At 44.6% G+C, this 15,717-nt stretch overlaps 1 protein-coding gene across 1 annotated transcript in view; it reads right to left on the reverse strand.

Moving 5' to 3' along the window:
• Positions 1-15,717, reverse strand: part of POLA1 (DNA polymerase alpha 1, catalytic subunit) — a 341,043-nt gene that overhangs the window by 258,161 nt on the left and 67,165 nt on the right. The window contains exon 26 of the mRNA XM_056131121.1: positions 15,568-15,690. Coding sequence (XP_055987096.1) covers positions 15,568-15,690 — 123 coding nt within the window. The remainder of the gene's footprint in view (positions 1-15,567; positions 15,691-15,717) is intronic.

The following is a 15,717-nucleotide window of genomic DNA, read 5'->3' on the forward strand; positions in this document are numbered from 1 at the left end:
TTCATTCTCGCTGGAAGTTCATAATAACTGCTCACAGCCTATGTCAAGGGCCAGTCACGTGTGCCACAGTGAATTGAGGAAGGCAGTGAGAACCAATATGCCCTGAATGGACAAAGAATAAATTAGGAGCTATTAACACAGGACTTAACTATAGCTGTGTTCTTTCCTCTACTAGGCACCTCCAAATAGAACGTACAATGACTCAATTTACCAGCCAATGGCATGCACAGATTTCTACGGGATGAAATGAGATGCCCAGTCCTCAAAATGAGGCCTGGGGTGGGATCAGAGCAACCATTTCCATGTGAAGAACAGCAGCGGGGTACAGAGAAACCCATCTGCTCCCATGAACTGGTCACCCCTCCTTCTCCCCATGTCAATCGAGCACGTGAGCGTCAGTTAAGTCTGAAGTCTGTGCTGGTGAACAGAAAACACTGTACAGTGTGAAGAAAACAAACGAGACTTTGGAACATCTACAGTGATTTCGTGGATGCCGGCAAAGCGAGAATTTAAAATAAACAGCCAATTTAAGCAATCATGCTTCAAAGATCAATAATTCAACAACCTCTCAGGTTTCTCCATCTATGGCGTCCCAAGCCATCTCCCAAATAAATATCAACAGAGACTAAAGAAAATAGGTCTTTATCCTATAACTACACAACTTCAAGACATAAGTTGGGAGTCCAAGGATAGCTCAGGGGCAAAGCAGCTGCCATGTAAGGGTGAAGCCACCCACGGCAGCACCCCCACGTGGACTGAGAGTGACCTCTGTGGTGATGTCATGTGGGGTCACCAGTGCCACCACAAACTGGATGCACTTGGGCACACCGCAACCAAGTGTGCGCATGTCACGAGCCAAAGTGTTCACAAACCAAAGTGTTCAACCCTGGCCAGCACACACACACACACACACACACACACACACACACACACACACACCAGGAGTCACCAAGTTTAAGACGTCCAGAAGGCTGGCCACCGAGTGTGTGGCTTCAGGCCATCACAACAGAATCGAGAAAGGAAGGTGACTGAAAACACACACATGCAAAATCCCCAGACATTGCTCAAGGTGTGGAAGGAGAGCACAGCTGGTCAACCCGTTCCTTTGAGACCTGAAAGAGGTCCGACCGGCTCCAAGGCATCCTTCAGCTGCACGTTTTGCAGCAGAAAGGGATTTCCTCTAGAGAGGGCTGGGGGACAGAGGCTGGGCACTATCTGTAAAGCTCTCTTCCGTGTAAGATAAAATCCAAAGCAGAGTCCCTCTACTAGCTCAGGAAGATGCTCCATGGGCATTATTTTACTCAAGACATAATAACAGACATGTGATGAGAAGGAGCATTCCAGGCAGAGGGGTGGAGGGGAGGTCTGGGGACACTAGAGGGTGGGGGGGCGAAGCAGAACTCACAGGTGTGCAGAAACAAAAGAAAAAGGTGGACGGGGGGGGCCATAATCCAAGAGGGATGGAGAAGCATTGGGTCAGGTGAGGTACTTAAGGATCTTCGAGACTAGGAGAACTGAGATGGGAAGGACGGGATACAGTCACGTGAGAAACAGACCGCCTACCACAGGGCACGGAATTCGCTGGGACGGAGGAGAGGGTCACAAAGGGAGGCTGCCTGGGTGCTCCTGACCCGGGATGACCATGGTCCGAATGGAGAAGGGCAGTGGTGGCAAGAGGAAGCGGTGAGTTGGAACCGTCTGGGGGAACTTAGCAGAACTTCCAGCAGGATCTGAGCGCAGGCTATGAGGAGAGACAGCAAAAGCACTGCTGCTACAGTACTGTACGTCTTCGTTCTGCAGGGGGCAGCTGAGTGTGCCTGTAACTAAATAGGACTCTTGCTTCTGAAGGCCACAACGAAAGCACTCCTGTTCTCTGAATTTATTGAAGGAGAACTGCGTGAGCAAATTTAGGAAAGTCCAAAAAGCAAATGGAAATAAGGCTGTGGTCATCTTTCCTTCCGCTGCCCCAAATCCAGACACCTTCCAGCACTCTTCCGGATCCAACACTCACTCACCCGTGATCTGCACCCCACATGGAGCTCACATTCCACCTGCCACGAGATGCTGCCTCTTTTTGTTCTCATTACTCTTCTTGTTTCTGTGTGCTTTTTTGGGTCATACCCAGCGATGCACAGGGGTTACTCCTGGCTCTGCACTCAGGAGTTACTCCTAGTGGTGCTCAGGGGACCATATGGGATGCTGGGAATTGAACCCGGGTCGGCCGCGTGCAAGGCAAACGCCCTACCCGCTGTGCTATCTCTCCGGCCCCATCATTACTCTTCTTATCTGAACCCTCCTTCCTCCTGACTGTCATCCGCTCAGGCAAGCTACCACCATGGCCCACCTGGGACAGTTTAGGAAGAGCTGACTCATGTTTCCCGCATCTATTCCGACTCCTCCAAGTTAGCCCAGAGTGATTTTCTCCCAAAGCAAAGGGGAGCTAACCTCACCAGGGTCACAGAAAAGCCACTCATGGCTGGCTCTTGCTCAGTGTGGCTTGTAAGGCCTGCCTGGGTGTCATGGTCCCCTCTCCAGCCTCACCCTTCTCAGTTCCTAGCCCTGGAATGCCTCCACCCACCATGGCACTGCTGCCCGCTACCCCCTCACTCTGGACAGCTTAGCCCGCGGCCCTTGAGCAGGTGAGTGCCCGAGTACTCTTTTCAGATCTCAGCTCAAGAGTCACTGGCCCATGAAACTGCTGACTCTTTTGTTTCAGAGCCTCAATTTCCTCTGAGAGACTCTGTCAGCAGGACTCAGAAATGAATGTTGTGGGGGGTGCAGGTGGGGGTGGGTTGCAGAGAGACAGTACAGCGGGAAAGGTGCTTGCCTTGCACGCAGCCCAACTGGGTTTGATCCTCAGCATCCCATATGGTCCCCTGAGTATTGCCAGGAGTAATTCCTGAATGCAAAGACAGGAGTAAGCCCTGAGCATCACTGGGTGTGACGCCAAACAAACGAAATGCCTATTCATCTTTTCAGGCCTTTCCTTTGAAAGTGGCAGGATTTCTCATTTGACTGAATTAAGTACATCCACCAACTGCAGGACTGGAGCGATAGCACAGCAGGTAAGGCATTTGCCTTGCATGCGGTTGACCTGGGTTCAATTCCTCCATCCCTCTCAGAGAGCCCGGCAAGCTACTCTCAGAGAGTATCCCGCCTGCTATGGAGAGCCTGGAAAGCCCCCCATGAAGTATTCGATATGCCAAAAATAGTAACAAGTCTCACAATGGAGATGTTACTGGTGCCCGCTCGAGCAAATCGGTGAACAATGGGAGGACAGTGCTACTACAGTGCTACCAAGTACAAGTTCTGAAAATCCACGTTGCTGCTTTCTGACCCACCAAGATACCATGAAAGAAAGACCCGGGTACTTCCTGGGACCCAATTACCAGCCGCACATCCACTGCATCATGCCATGTTTATGTGTCACACCCTATCTTGCTGGCCAACGTGCAAACCCTGTGTATGCCCTGAAGAACACGCATAACTTCCATTAGCTTTCCCTGAGTCCTGCCTTTCTCTGCCCTCCTCCTTCCCACGAGTGGAACACACACCATCCCCCTACCAGGGGCTGAAAAAGACTGTGGCTAAGTAGGAGCAAAAAGACCCTGAAACAAATCTAGTCAAATGTCTGACACTCTAAATTAGGAGTGAAACCTAATCTCTCTGCTCTCCTGCCACTCCCACTCAACTCTTAGCCTTAAGGCAAAAAAAATCCCATCAATGGTCTCAAAAGGGCAAACCTTTTGTTAAATGTAAAACAACAAAGCCAATAAACATAGGCAATAAAAAACTAAACCCTGACCTGGAAAGCAGAACTCGAAATCACTCAGGCTTTGCTGTTCTTCTAAACATGCAAGTGGAAATTCGTATTTCAGTTATATTCTATTTCATTGGGCTTTCTTTTTTTTTTTTTCCTTTTAAGACTGGAGGAAAAACCTTTCCATCAGAGTCTCACGTACATTCAAAGCTGAAGAAAGGGGGACGCTAGCCGGGTTCAACAGCAACATTAATAACGAAAAGGCCGCCAGAACAGCTGGACAACCTGACACTGCCCCTCAATTTCAAAGTAGGTACCAGATCTCTCAAACGATGATGACTACAGGGCTGAGGAATGTCATGGCTTCAAATCAAACAGCCTCTTAACACTCACACACACACAGACATTCTCCTCCCACCCCCCCCCAACTCCCACAACTTGCCAAACTCAGCTCCCTGTAATTTAACCCACTATTTATGATATGGCAAATTGACACAGGCTCATGCTGCCGGCTGGTATGAAGAGCCACAAAGAGAAGGCACTAATTCTATTAGCCTCCCTTCAGTTCGCGGTCTTGAGTTACAAGACCCGCAACCTGCTTGCTCTGCTTTTAAAGAGGAGACGGGCACACCGTCCAAGATCTGCCAGTGCTGCTGTTGTCTGCTCGCGTCAGCAGACAACCAGGGCCACGGAAGGCAGGTCCTGCCGATCAGGGGAAGAAGAGACAGCATGGCAAAAAAGAAAAAAAAATCCAGTGTGATGATATGTCTCAGCCCCTCAGATCCAAACGCTGTGGCAACGGATCCATTTGATGGGGTGAGCAATGCACAGGGAGCGTGACAGTTGCCCCGCAGTCTACTACAAGGACAGCTATGGAAAGAAGCCCGGGCCTGAGAATAGGGATTTCCCTTCTCTCTTTCTGTGTGTCTGCACTTTGACGAAGGGGTGGGGGAGGATGTGGGAGAAACTGTAATGATGTTTTCCTCTTTCCCTGAGAGTGGTATTATCCAGGAAATTACCTATGCAGGCTGACTGCAGAACCAGACAATTAAACCTTATGCCAATTTCTACAGCGCTGGTGAACGGTGATTAATAACTTCACACTTTCCTTTCTGTCGCTTAACAAGGAGGGAATGGCACTTTCAAAATCATTATTGCTCTGTCATCTTGGTTCAGTGCCAAAGCGAGGAGCTTGAGAACACCTGTCAAACAACACGCGGCCTGTGAACAAGAAACATACCAGAACAGGTTCACAGAAAACGCTCACGTATGTAGTAACTGGAATGCATTCGGGTTAACAGAGAGTCACTCACTCTGGCAAGACCGGGGCAGAAAGAGCGTTCAGGGGACTGAGTTCACGGGCTTTCAGTCAGAGCAGTGAAACTCAAAGTGCCTCGGCTAAGCTAAGCGATGATGGTGATGCAGGCTGATGGTTTCTATTTTCTAAACCTCAGTCCCATCCTCAGCGATGTCAGTAACTAAACTGGCTAAACACTGAGGCAAGGGCCGAGAGCTAGTATAGCATGGCAGACACTTGCCCTGCATGCAGTCAACCCCAGTTCGATCCCCGGCACCATATAAGGTCCTCCAAGCCCTAACTGGATTTGATTTCTGAGCTCGAGTCAGGAGTTGAGCACAGTTGAGTGTAGCCCAAAAGAAAAACAACTGAGGCAAAGACACCAAGCCTGCCTTCTCAACCAGAAGTGCTTAGTACAGGTTTAAGTATCCAGATCTTCTCTGCAAACTGCATCTTCTCCACCGTCTGTCCTCATTTACTGCAGAAGATACCAGATAAGTGGTATCCAGTTATTATAAATAAGCCACAATGTGAGGTACAGGCCATAGCGGCAGGAAGGTTACCCAAACGTATCCAGCGTGATCCCCAACAAACTGAACCATGGTGGAAACCAGAAAACATACCAACCATCTGGCTTTAGGTCTTTGTTTTGCTTTCATTTTTCATTAATAAAGAGAAATGTTTTAAGTGTGCATTAGTCGATATAGAGCAGACCCATTCAATAATCTAGTTTTAAGCGCCGTCCAAGAGTAGGGCTTAAAAAAGCACCGAGGTTTTACTACACATAGGATTCAATAAAACTGCAGCAGTGGAAGCTGGAGCGATAGTACATCAGGTAGGGAGTTTGCCTTGCATGTGAGTGACCCAGGTTCGATCCCTGGCATCCCATATGGTCTCCCGAGCACTGCCAGGAGTAATTTCTGAGTGCAGAGCCAGGAGTAACCCCTGTACATTGCCGGGAGTGACCCAAAAAAGCCAAAAAAAATAGAGCAGTGCAAATAACACAGTACCTGCCCATCAGTTCAAAGTTGGAAGAACTGCAATTAGCCTTCATCCAGTGGGCACATTTTTACATGACACATTATCCTATAATGGTTTTAAAAATTCATGGGAGGCTGGAGAGATAGTACAGGGTCAAAGATGCTTGTCTATTTGGAGTCATAGTGCGACCCCCACCCCCAAGCCCCAAAGTGGGAAAAGCACCTGAGTATCACTGGGTGTGGCTCCAAATCCTCCCAAACAAACAAATAAACAAACAAACAAACAGGGCCAGAGAAATTGTTCAGGGGTAATGCACCTGCCTTGCTGTGGCCAAACCTGGTTCAATTGTCTGCACCACAAAAGGCCCCCCAAGCCCTACCAGGTGAGCAGAACCAGGACACGCATGCAGGCCCTCTTCCCAAAACAAGGCTAAAAATGCAAATAAAGTTCATGAAACCAGATGATATTTTTAAACATGCTTTTTTTTATTATTAAAGTCTCATTCTCTAAAGAAAAAAAAAACTGTTCCTAGTCTGGTTGATTGTAAATGGCCTTTAAGAGGGATCGGCAAGGGATTTCCTGTCATCACATCCTTTCACTCTCAGCCCGTTTAACCTTCTGGGGCGCAAATGCATGAAAGTAAAAGAAATGAAGATACAGGCCAAAAAAGAAGCACACTTTGAACAGCTCAGTCATCTCTGAAAAGGGCCATAATTTAGATGGCGTCTACGGAACTTTCAGCTTCCTTAAAGAAATAAACCATGGTACTTCTCAGGTTAGAACTGAGAAGATTTGGAGATTCTGAGAAGATTCTGAGGCAGACAAGCCCACAGGGCCGGGACCAGCCAGTATCCACTGAACATGGCGAAGGAAGTGTGAGGGGTGCACCCTCCCAACAGAGGCCTGTATTACCCAGGCAAGGGTCCCCTTCCTGGATCTCCTAAAGCTCAGGTAAGACAAATAGGAGACAACCATTTCAAAACGCATGCAATACCAAGGAGAGAGACGAGAAAGTACAGGAATACTGTCAAAGAGTTCTTCTCAAAAACCCACATGCCTGAATCTTTCTCTCTCCGCTACCTATAATGACCAACCCCGGGTCCTCCCAAACTTTAGTCTTCAATGCCGACAGAAGCAGATGTCCAGGCATCTTGGAGGTTCCAATTTCCAACGATTAGGAAAAAAGGCAAAAGTCGTTCTAAATGTATCAGTATTCCTTTTTGGTGCAGGGGCTGGATCCCTCCCAAGGATTCTCAACCAAACCACAGTTCACTGTGAGGGCCAGAGGGTGTGGGCTCCTTGGACACTACAGTGATACTAGGGTCATGCCCAACAGAGCTCAAGGGTCTCCGAGGCTGCACTTGGCACTGCTCAAGGGAACACAGAGTACCAGGGATCACACTGGGGAGGGCTGCAGGCAAGCATGCACTTTAACCCCTGTGGTACCGTTTTAGCCTTCAATTTATCTCTGAAAACTAAAGCATTATTTTGCGTATGTGGTGCTAGGGGGTTGAGGCCAAGGTGTGTACAGATGCAAGACAAGTCCTCTACCACTGGGCTGGACCTGCAGCCAAATTTTAACTATTTTAAAAGAAGAAAGCCAGTATTTCCAAGTATATATGGCAATTCTAACCAGGCCTAAGTGTGATTCATTTCTTTATCTCTTTAAATGCAACACTGCATTAATAAGGTGTGAACTATTCTATGTACTTAAAAGTTTTATCACTCTGTTTCTCTCAAAATACTGAACATCTACCTTATCAGAATTTGGATGGTCTTTGTTATATTTTTAAATAGCCTCTTCTTTATATATTTACCAATGCTTCTTTCATGAATTCTCAACAAGGATGCAAAGAGAGAATCTAATACAGATGTTCCTTAGTGAAACTTCAACTAACAGAAATAATCTGCAGTTGTGATACCACTCATTTGACTAGGAATACATATTACTCTAGAATTTAGAGATATATGAAAAGAATCTAGGCTCCAATATAACTATCAATTTGTACGGTCATTTCAATTCTCTTTCTAAATGACCACAAAATCAGAATTTGAAGTGAATTCAAGAAGCTGAATAGGGGGCCGGAGTGATAATACAGAGGGTAGGGCATTTGCCTTTGCTTTGCACACAGCCGACCGGGTTCGATCTCCAGCATTTCTTATGGTCCCCTGAGCACCAGGAATAACCCCTGAGCATCACCGGGTGTGACACAAAAAGCAAAAATAAAATTAAAAAATTTTAAAAAGCTGAACAGCATGCATTTATGAGTTTGAAGAGCAGCAAAAATTTTAAAACACAAAACAGTTAAAAGAAATACAATTTTTTGCTTGGAATTTTATAATATAAACTTCAAAAGTGATAAGGAGTCTGCGATCACCCTCCGCCAACAGAAAGGAAAACATGGCTGCTTTCTTTTAATGTAAAATATATTCCTTTCAGCCTCAAATAAAATTCTCTTCTATTTAAAAAAAAACACAAAATGTTAGTAGGTCAGCTAAAGTTAAAAGTAGTCTTAATGGGGGCTATTAAAATTCTGGAGACAGAATTAGAACTCTTCCCTCCTACCACCCACACAGTTTCCACGGGTCTGGTCTGGAAAGAATTCCTTACGTTCCCGTGTTCTGGAATGACAAAAACACACATTTCGAAGGCAATGTTTCCCCTCAACCTACAGAAGAGGGCAGAAAAGAACTGCCAAGAACCAGGATGTCGTGAGCACTTCCGCATCATGGTCCCTTTGGAGAAACGGATCAGTGAGTGCTGTGCTGTGTGTCCGCCCACACCCACACACATGCCCCGGAACTCGCACAGATACACAATGCCACGCACAACCTTGCAAGAATGAGAGACCGCCCCTGTGCTCTCCTTGGGTTGAGAGGTCGGCATCTAACAATCAAGGAACAAGTGAAATTTCCCGTGTCTAGGGCCTGGGGTGTGATTCCAGTGATAGAGCATGTGCCCAGCATGTGCAAGGTCCTGACTTTCATCCCTCGCACCAATACTCTTCCCCTAGCATCACTGGGTGTTGTCCTGGTGGGCCCCGGTGCCACCGAGTCCAAGCACTCAAATGTAAGGCCTGTCATTGGGGCTGAGCCCTATAAAAAGAATCGTTTAAGTCACTAAAAAAAAACCTTCCACTGTCCAAAGACTGCTTGCTTTCCTTCTATCTTATGTGTAATTTCCTTGATCCTCTTCAGCTCATCGTTTGTTTGCTCGTTTGTTTTGGGGGCCACATCCAGTCGTGCTCAGCTCTTACTCCTGGCTCAGCTCAGGGGACCATCTGTGGCACCAGTGCTGAAGCACAGGACAGCCACATGCAAAGCAAGTGATTTAGCCTCCACACACTCTCTCTGGCCCTCAACTGTAGCTCTTAACAATGAGAGTTACACACGATTCTCTTTTAGATCAGAGGTTCACAAAATTTTCCCGTAAAAGGCCAGCTGGAAGTAGGCTCTACAGGAAATTTGGTCTCTGTGGCGACAACTTAATTCTGCTCCTGCGGCACAGCACAAGTACAGGTTCAATAAAATTTTATTCAAGAGGGTCCGTAGCGATAGCACAGTGGTAGGATACTTGTCTTGCATGCACCTATATAGTCCTCTGAGCCCCGCCAGTAGTCATTCCTGAGTGCAGAGCCAGGAGTAACCCCTGAGCATCACTGCGTATAACCGAAAACCAAAAAAAAATTTTTTTTTTCTGAAAAAAGGCAGTAAAGTGAAGTTAGTACATCAAGCTCTGTAATATAGAAGGAAAATCAAAACACTCAAAAAGAAAGCAAACAAATACCACCAGATTATTATTTTTTTTCCTTTTTGCTTTTTGGGTCACATCTGGTGATGCACAGGGATCACTCCTGGCTCTGCACTCAGGAATTAGCCCTGGCGGTGCTCAGGGGACCATATGGGATGCTGGGATTCGAAGCTGGGTTGGCCACGTGCATGGCAAACACCCTACCCGCTGTGCTACTGCTCCAGCCCCACAACAAGCAGATTATTAACTGAGAACACTGTCACTGCACTGTCCTGTCCTCCTGTTGTACACTGATTTGCTTGAGCGGGCACCAATAACATCTCCATCGTGAGACTTGTTGTTACTGTTTTTGGCATATCGAATATGCCATGGGGAGCTTGCCAGGCTCTGCCGTGCGGGTGGGATACTCTCAGTAGCTTGCCGAGCTCTCTGAAAAGGATGGAGGAATTGAACCCGGGTCAGCCGCATACAAGGCAAACTCTCTACTCACTGCGCTATCGCTCCAGCTAGATTATTAACTGACAACACATCCTAGAAAAATTTCCAAAAGGACTATTGACTTAAATAAGAAAAGAGGTTTGGTGTCTTTTGGAGGAGAATACTTTTAAGGGGGAAAAAGTATATCGAAACAAAATCAAATATTTTTCATTTGAATAAAAAACATTCTACATAATAAAGACCACAAATAAAGGATAAAGTACAGATAAAAAGAATTTGCACCACAAATAACCAAGGGCTAAGTCTTGAATATTTAAGAAGATACACTGAGATACACAACCAAGTGAATAGAACACATCTATGCTTACAGGCGATTCACAGAAGAAAGCTGAAGAGCTAAAGTACACGAATAGATGATCAACTAATACTTGGAAAAATGTAAACTCAAATCAGAATGAGATCATCTTTCACATTCATGAGACTGGTGAATATTTTAAATTCTGATAATAACAAGTGCTGGCAAGGATGTGTAACATGAAAGATTATGCAATGAGTATGTTTACCATATATCTATACATATATAATTTTAAGTCCCTCAGCAGAAAAGTAAAAAGTTGAAAGAGGTGAAATTATGTCAAAATCATTCATCTTGCTACCTGACCATAGAAGTCATGCTGTGAAATCCTACCGAGGCTTTTAGTACAGAGGCACTCAGTCATTTGAAAGAAATGGCTTATTCTGATAAATTTTAAGTAATTCTTCTTAACAATGGAATGTCATAGATTGCTTATGGATATCCAAATTCAGTAGAAAACTGGTGGGCATGTAGTGCTTAAGGAGCAGTTGTTTGCTCTAACACAAACCCAGAACAAGCGAAAAGCTGGAAATCTGAAAACGTGAGTGATGGGAGAATTAAAAATGCATGGTGCTATACTGATTCACTGATGTATTTTATGCAACAGGTTTAACATAAAAACCACATTGAAAGAAATCCATCAACACAGATATGTTTAAAATGGAATGTTGTCTACAAAGTATAGGGTCCCAAACTCCACTTTTAGCAAGCTGCAAACAACAAATAAGCAGCATGACATGAATGGCAAAATATCTCAATGCTCCACATGTGTGGGTCCACATGTATGCTGCAACAGCAAAACGTCAATGGGGAAAAAAGAGCCAAACCAACCTGAGGAAGACGAGAAAGACATGGGGGGTAGAGGTAGATAAAAAAAAGGGGGGGCTTGAACTGTCCTGAATTAAATTAAAAATAACAACTTGGGGCTGGAGCAATAGTACAGCAGATAAGGCACTTGCCTTGCACGTGGCCAACACAGGTTTGATCCCTGGTATCCCATATGGTTCCCCCACTCCCAGCACTGACAGGAGTAATTCCTGAGTACAGGAGTAAGCTCTGAGCACCACCGGGTGTGGCCCAAAAGCAAAAAATCAAAACAAAACAAAAACAAAACAAAAAAAATACCCAAGAAACTAGGCTCTCCTTTAAGGAAAAAAGATGAAAACAGTGAAATGTTTGTGTATTTCCAGATAAAAAGGAGACAAAAGGCTCCTTTATGCTTTCATCATAAGAGACTCCGTACTCATCCATTCTCCTTCTCCAGTGACAACAAAGACCCTCCACCGGTAGACTCCCAGGCAGGCTTGTTCAGGTCGCAATGCTTTCAGGCAGTGATTTGGATACATTTCCTAAATGCACAAATTTCAGTTCCAAACACAACTGAAAGCTAGGCAATCTACAACTGGTTGGCAAGCAGGGAGGCAAAGACTCATTGCAGCCTACTGGGTGAGAAAATGAAAAGGCACAGGGCTCTACACCCAAACATTAGAGCAGACATTCACTTGAAAATGCAATCAGAAATCTAGCCCCAAAATCATTTTCAAGAGCACCGAAATAACAGAGTGGAGAAATAAAACAATACCAATGTCGATAAGTACTAATTATTCCATAAAGACAAATATTACCACTACACTAAGGATTATGCAATGAGTATGCTTATAAGTCGCGAGTAAATTTAAAATCCCCCGAACAAATAGAAAGCAACAAATTCCAAGAGGCAAAATTATATATCGAAATCATTTCAATTCTCTTCAGATTAGTTGGATACTGAGACTGCAGGAGCCGCACATTGTAGTTCCATGGCCAGAGGTGTGAATTTTGTTATTTGATGGAAGAATTAGTGTGCTATGATACGTTAAATGACTGTTCTCATCAATGAAACTTACAAGTCAAAAGCCATTATTATTTTAAACACAACTGTTAGCCTTTGATGGTTTCAAAATTAATAAAAGTCAAAAATGTGGACAAAACCTCTGCCAATAAATGGCCTTTACTATTGTTCACAGAGTAAAACCCTTAATTGATTAATGATCCCAGGGTGTCTATCGCCATCTAGTGAACAATCACGTCAATTACCACACCAGTCACTTGACGACCAAGTCCTTTTTCTTGGTGGTTTAAAATTCTCTGTCCACTCGTGGCACCAACATGCCCGCTGTCTTTTTTTTTTATGTCTCTCAACCCACATATTGAGAACACACACACAAACTCCAATACCAAATAAGACTTACAGGTTTCACTTGTGCGTGTCTATAAATGAAGTCCCTATATTACTTCTCTGGAATATGGAATCTTATTGTTTTTAAATTTGCATGCTGTGAGGCCCTCATAATTCCTTAATCATTTACTAATTCCTCTACCACCAAGCAATTAAAACTCAAAGAATGTACATGTGAAAGATCACACCTGGGAAAAAAGACAATATTGATGCCCATTTGACACAACTATTAGCATTTTTATTACAAACCTGTTTTTAAAAGTACAATTAGTAATTACTCTGAGCATTCTAGCAGCCACAATACATTTGATTACAGAAATTATTAGGTCACCAGAGCCAAACCTGCATGATTCTAACAGAACTGAGCACACACAAAACAGATTTCAAAATAAGGAGAGAAGAGTATTTCACGGTCTCCAGGCTGTGTATTAATCTCTCTGCCAATGCAGAATTTTTACCTCTTTCATATGGCATGGTACCAGGCATCCTTCTCATTTACACTTGAATCTTAATCTACTTTATCCCACAGGGCCTCAAAAGCAAGCAATTTATTTTATCTTCAGATTACTATTTATTTTAAACACTCCTTATGGTTACAAAAATATGTTTGGGAAGTTACAAAGGCAATGCCTCGGCAACCTGTCTCTTATTTCACATGTTATTCTTATCTCGGTAATAATCAAGAGCAGCTTGAAATCACAGAGGCCTAAAAGTAGACATGAAAATGCTAGCAAACCCAAAGACGGACCAACATAAGGATTAAGTCCATCTGCCAGTGCTAATAATTACCACCAATATCTTTAACAATGATTTTCATTTTAGGACCTAATTGCTGTTAGGTGGCTTTGAATCTTCTATTGTAAGATTTCCAGAAAACAAATGTATAATTATTATTTCTCAAGAACCTTACATTACTTTAAAGGCTCACTCTCCACCGGTGTTAAATTTATTATCTGTGGAAAGGAACAAAGGGGAGCGAGAAGAGGGGGAAGCACAAACCAAGAATCTAAATCACATGATTATTTCTAAATTTGCCTGAAATTATTTTTTAGTTAGAATACCAGATTTCTTATATTTATTAAAGATCTGCTGTTACATTAGCTACAACCGAAAAGTAAAAAATTGTTTCAGCTCCCTATTAAATTTTCAGCCAAAAGAAAATATTGCCCTTAAAATACAATGGATTATGGGAGTGGGGGAGATCATTGGACAAATTTGGGGCTTATCATTATCAACAGTGCCCTTTTAAGCTTGTGGATTTCTGAGCCAATGCAGAAAATGTAACAACAGGGATTTCCCAACAGCAAGAAGCACTCTCCAAGGGAGTAAATTGTCAACTATTGCCTCTCGGGAGAAACTTAAGAGTAACCTTGATCCAATCTCAATAGTCAACCCATGTATTATCACCCAGTTGGGGCATAGTGAGTGCATTTCCTAATACAAAAATAAGGTGGTATTCTATCAGAAGCCACTGGATATATATACAGAAATAAAATTTAAATAATTTTAAAGTAAACTTCGCTGAAGAAACTGAAAACATCCTTCTCTCACGTCAACTAGCCCCGGGAACACCTCTATCTTCTCAGACAAAGGGCTGTTTTGCGAGGAGTGTCGAAAGACAAACTTCCAGGAATAACACAACGCAAGGGCACAACAGACCTGGTGGGCAGATGACCCTCCTGTGGCAAGGACAGCTTTGCCAGCAGAAAGATCAGGCTCCAGTGTCATCCTTCACTGCACTGAGTCTTAGGCTCCTTGTCTCCCTACATCAAAGGGCTCCTGCACGATGTTAAGGTCATCGCGCACAAATCAACGGCCTCAAGCCTTTCCGCCCAGAACTAAGTCTGAGCTAGACCTGCCCGTGAAAGAGTGGCTCTCGGCGGTCCCCTGCATCAGGCCTGCTGGCTCCGTGCTGCCTCGTACGGTAGCTACCAGCCACGTGTGGCTCCTTCAAATCAAATGTGTTGTAACTATAACTCAATAGAACTCAAATCCCAGTTCCTCGGCTAAGTTGCCACGAGCCAGACAAGTATCAAGTGCATGTCACTTGGCTAGAGGCATATGACGAATATCTTCATCAGCGCAAAGTCCTACTGGAAAAGGCTCCTAATTAAAGCAGGGGAAATAAAGCAGTTTTCTGAAAATGGTCAAATCGGATATAGTTTAGGTTTTGTGGGGGCATGCAAGCCTTGATCTTTGACTATTCAATCTTGCTGATTGAAGTTCAAACAATACCTATAGGCAAAATGTAAATTGACGACCATGGCTGTGTTCCAAAGAAGCTTCACTTCTAAGAGGGGCAAGACAGATGATAGCATAGGGGTTACAGCTGAGCTGAGTCCGATCTCCAGCACCACCAGGGGTGATCTCTGAGCACAGATCCAGGTGCCAAACACCTCCAAGTCTGGCCCAAACACCTCCCAGCCGAGGCTGGAGCGATAGCACAGCGGGTAGGGCGTCTGCCTTGCACGCAGCCAACATGGCCGACCCGAGTTCGATTCCTCCGCCCCTCTCAGAGAGCCCGGCAAGCTACCGAGAGTATTCGATATGCCAAACACAGTAACAACAAAGTCTCCAATGGAGACGTTACTGGGCCCGCTTGAGCAATGGATGAATAAATGAAAGTTCATTTAAAAACCTATCACAAATGTGCCCTAAGGGGAATTTGAGACTGAATAACTAGGTAACATACTTGGCTTTTCCACACTGTAACATGTCTAATCAACAACACTCAATTTTCGAGACATGAAATACTAACGCTACTTACCTCCCTTCCTTTGTATGTCACCAAAGCAGCCAGTGGTTTGGCATAAAATCTGCTGTAGGAAAATCCCAGGCAGCCGTACATACTATTTGCTGTGAGCTTCAGAGCCTTCTGTCGAATGTCATACTGCAGACCATACGAGACAAGGACAGA

Source organism: Sorex fumeus, unplaced genomic scaffold (assembly GCF_029834395.1).
Source record: "Sorex fumeus unplaced genomic scaffold, SorFum_2.1 ptg000086l, whole genome shotgun sequence".
In the NCBI taxonomy this organism is placed as follows: domain Eukaryota; kingdom Metazoa; phylum Chordata; class Mammalia; order Eulipotyphla; family Soricidae; genus Sorex; species Sorex fumeus.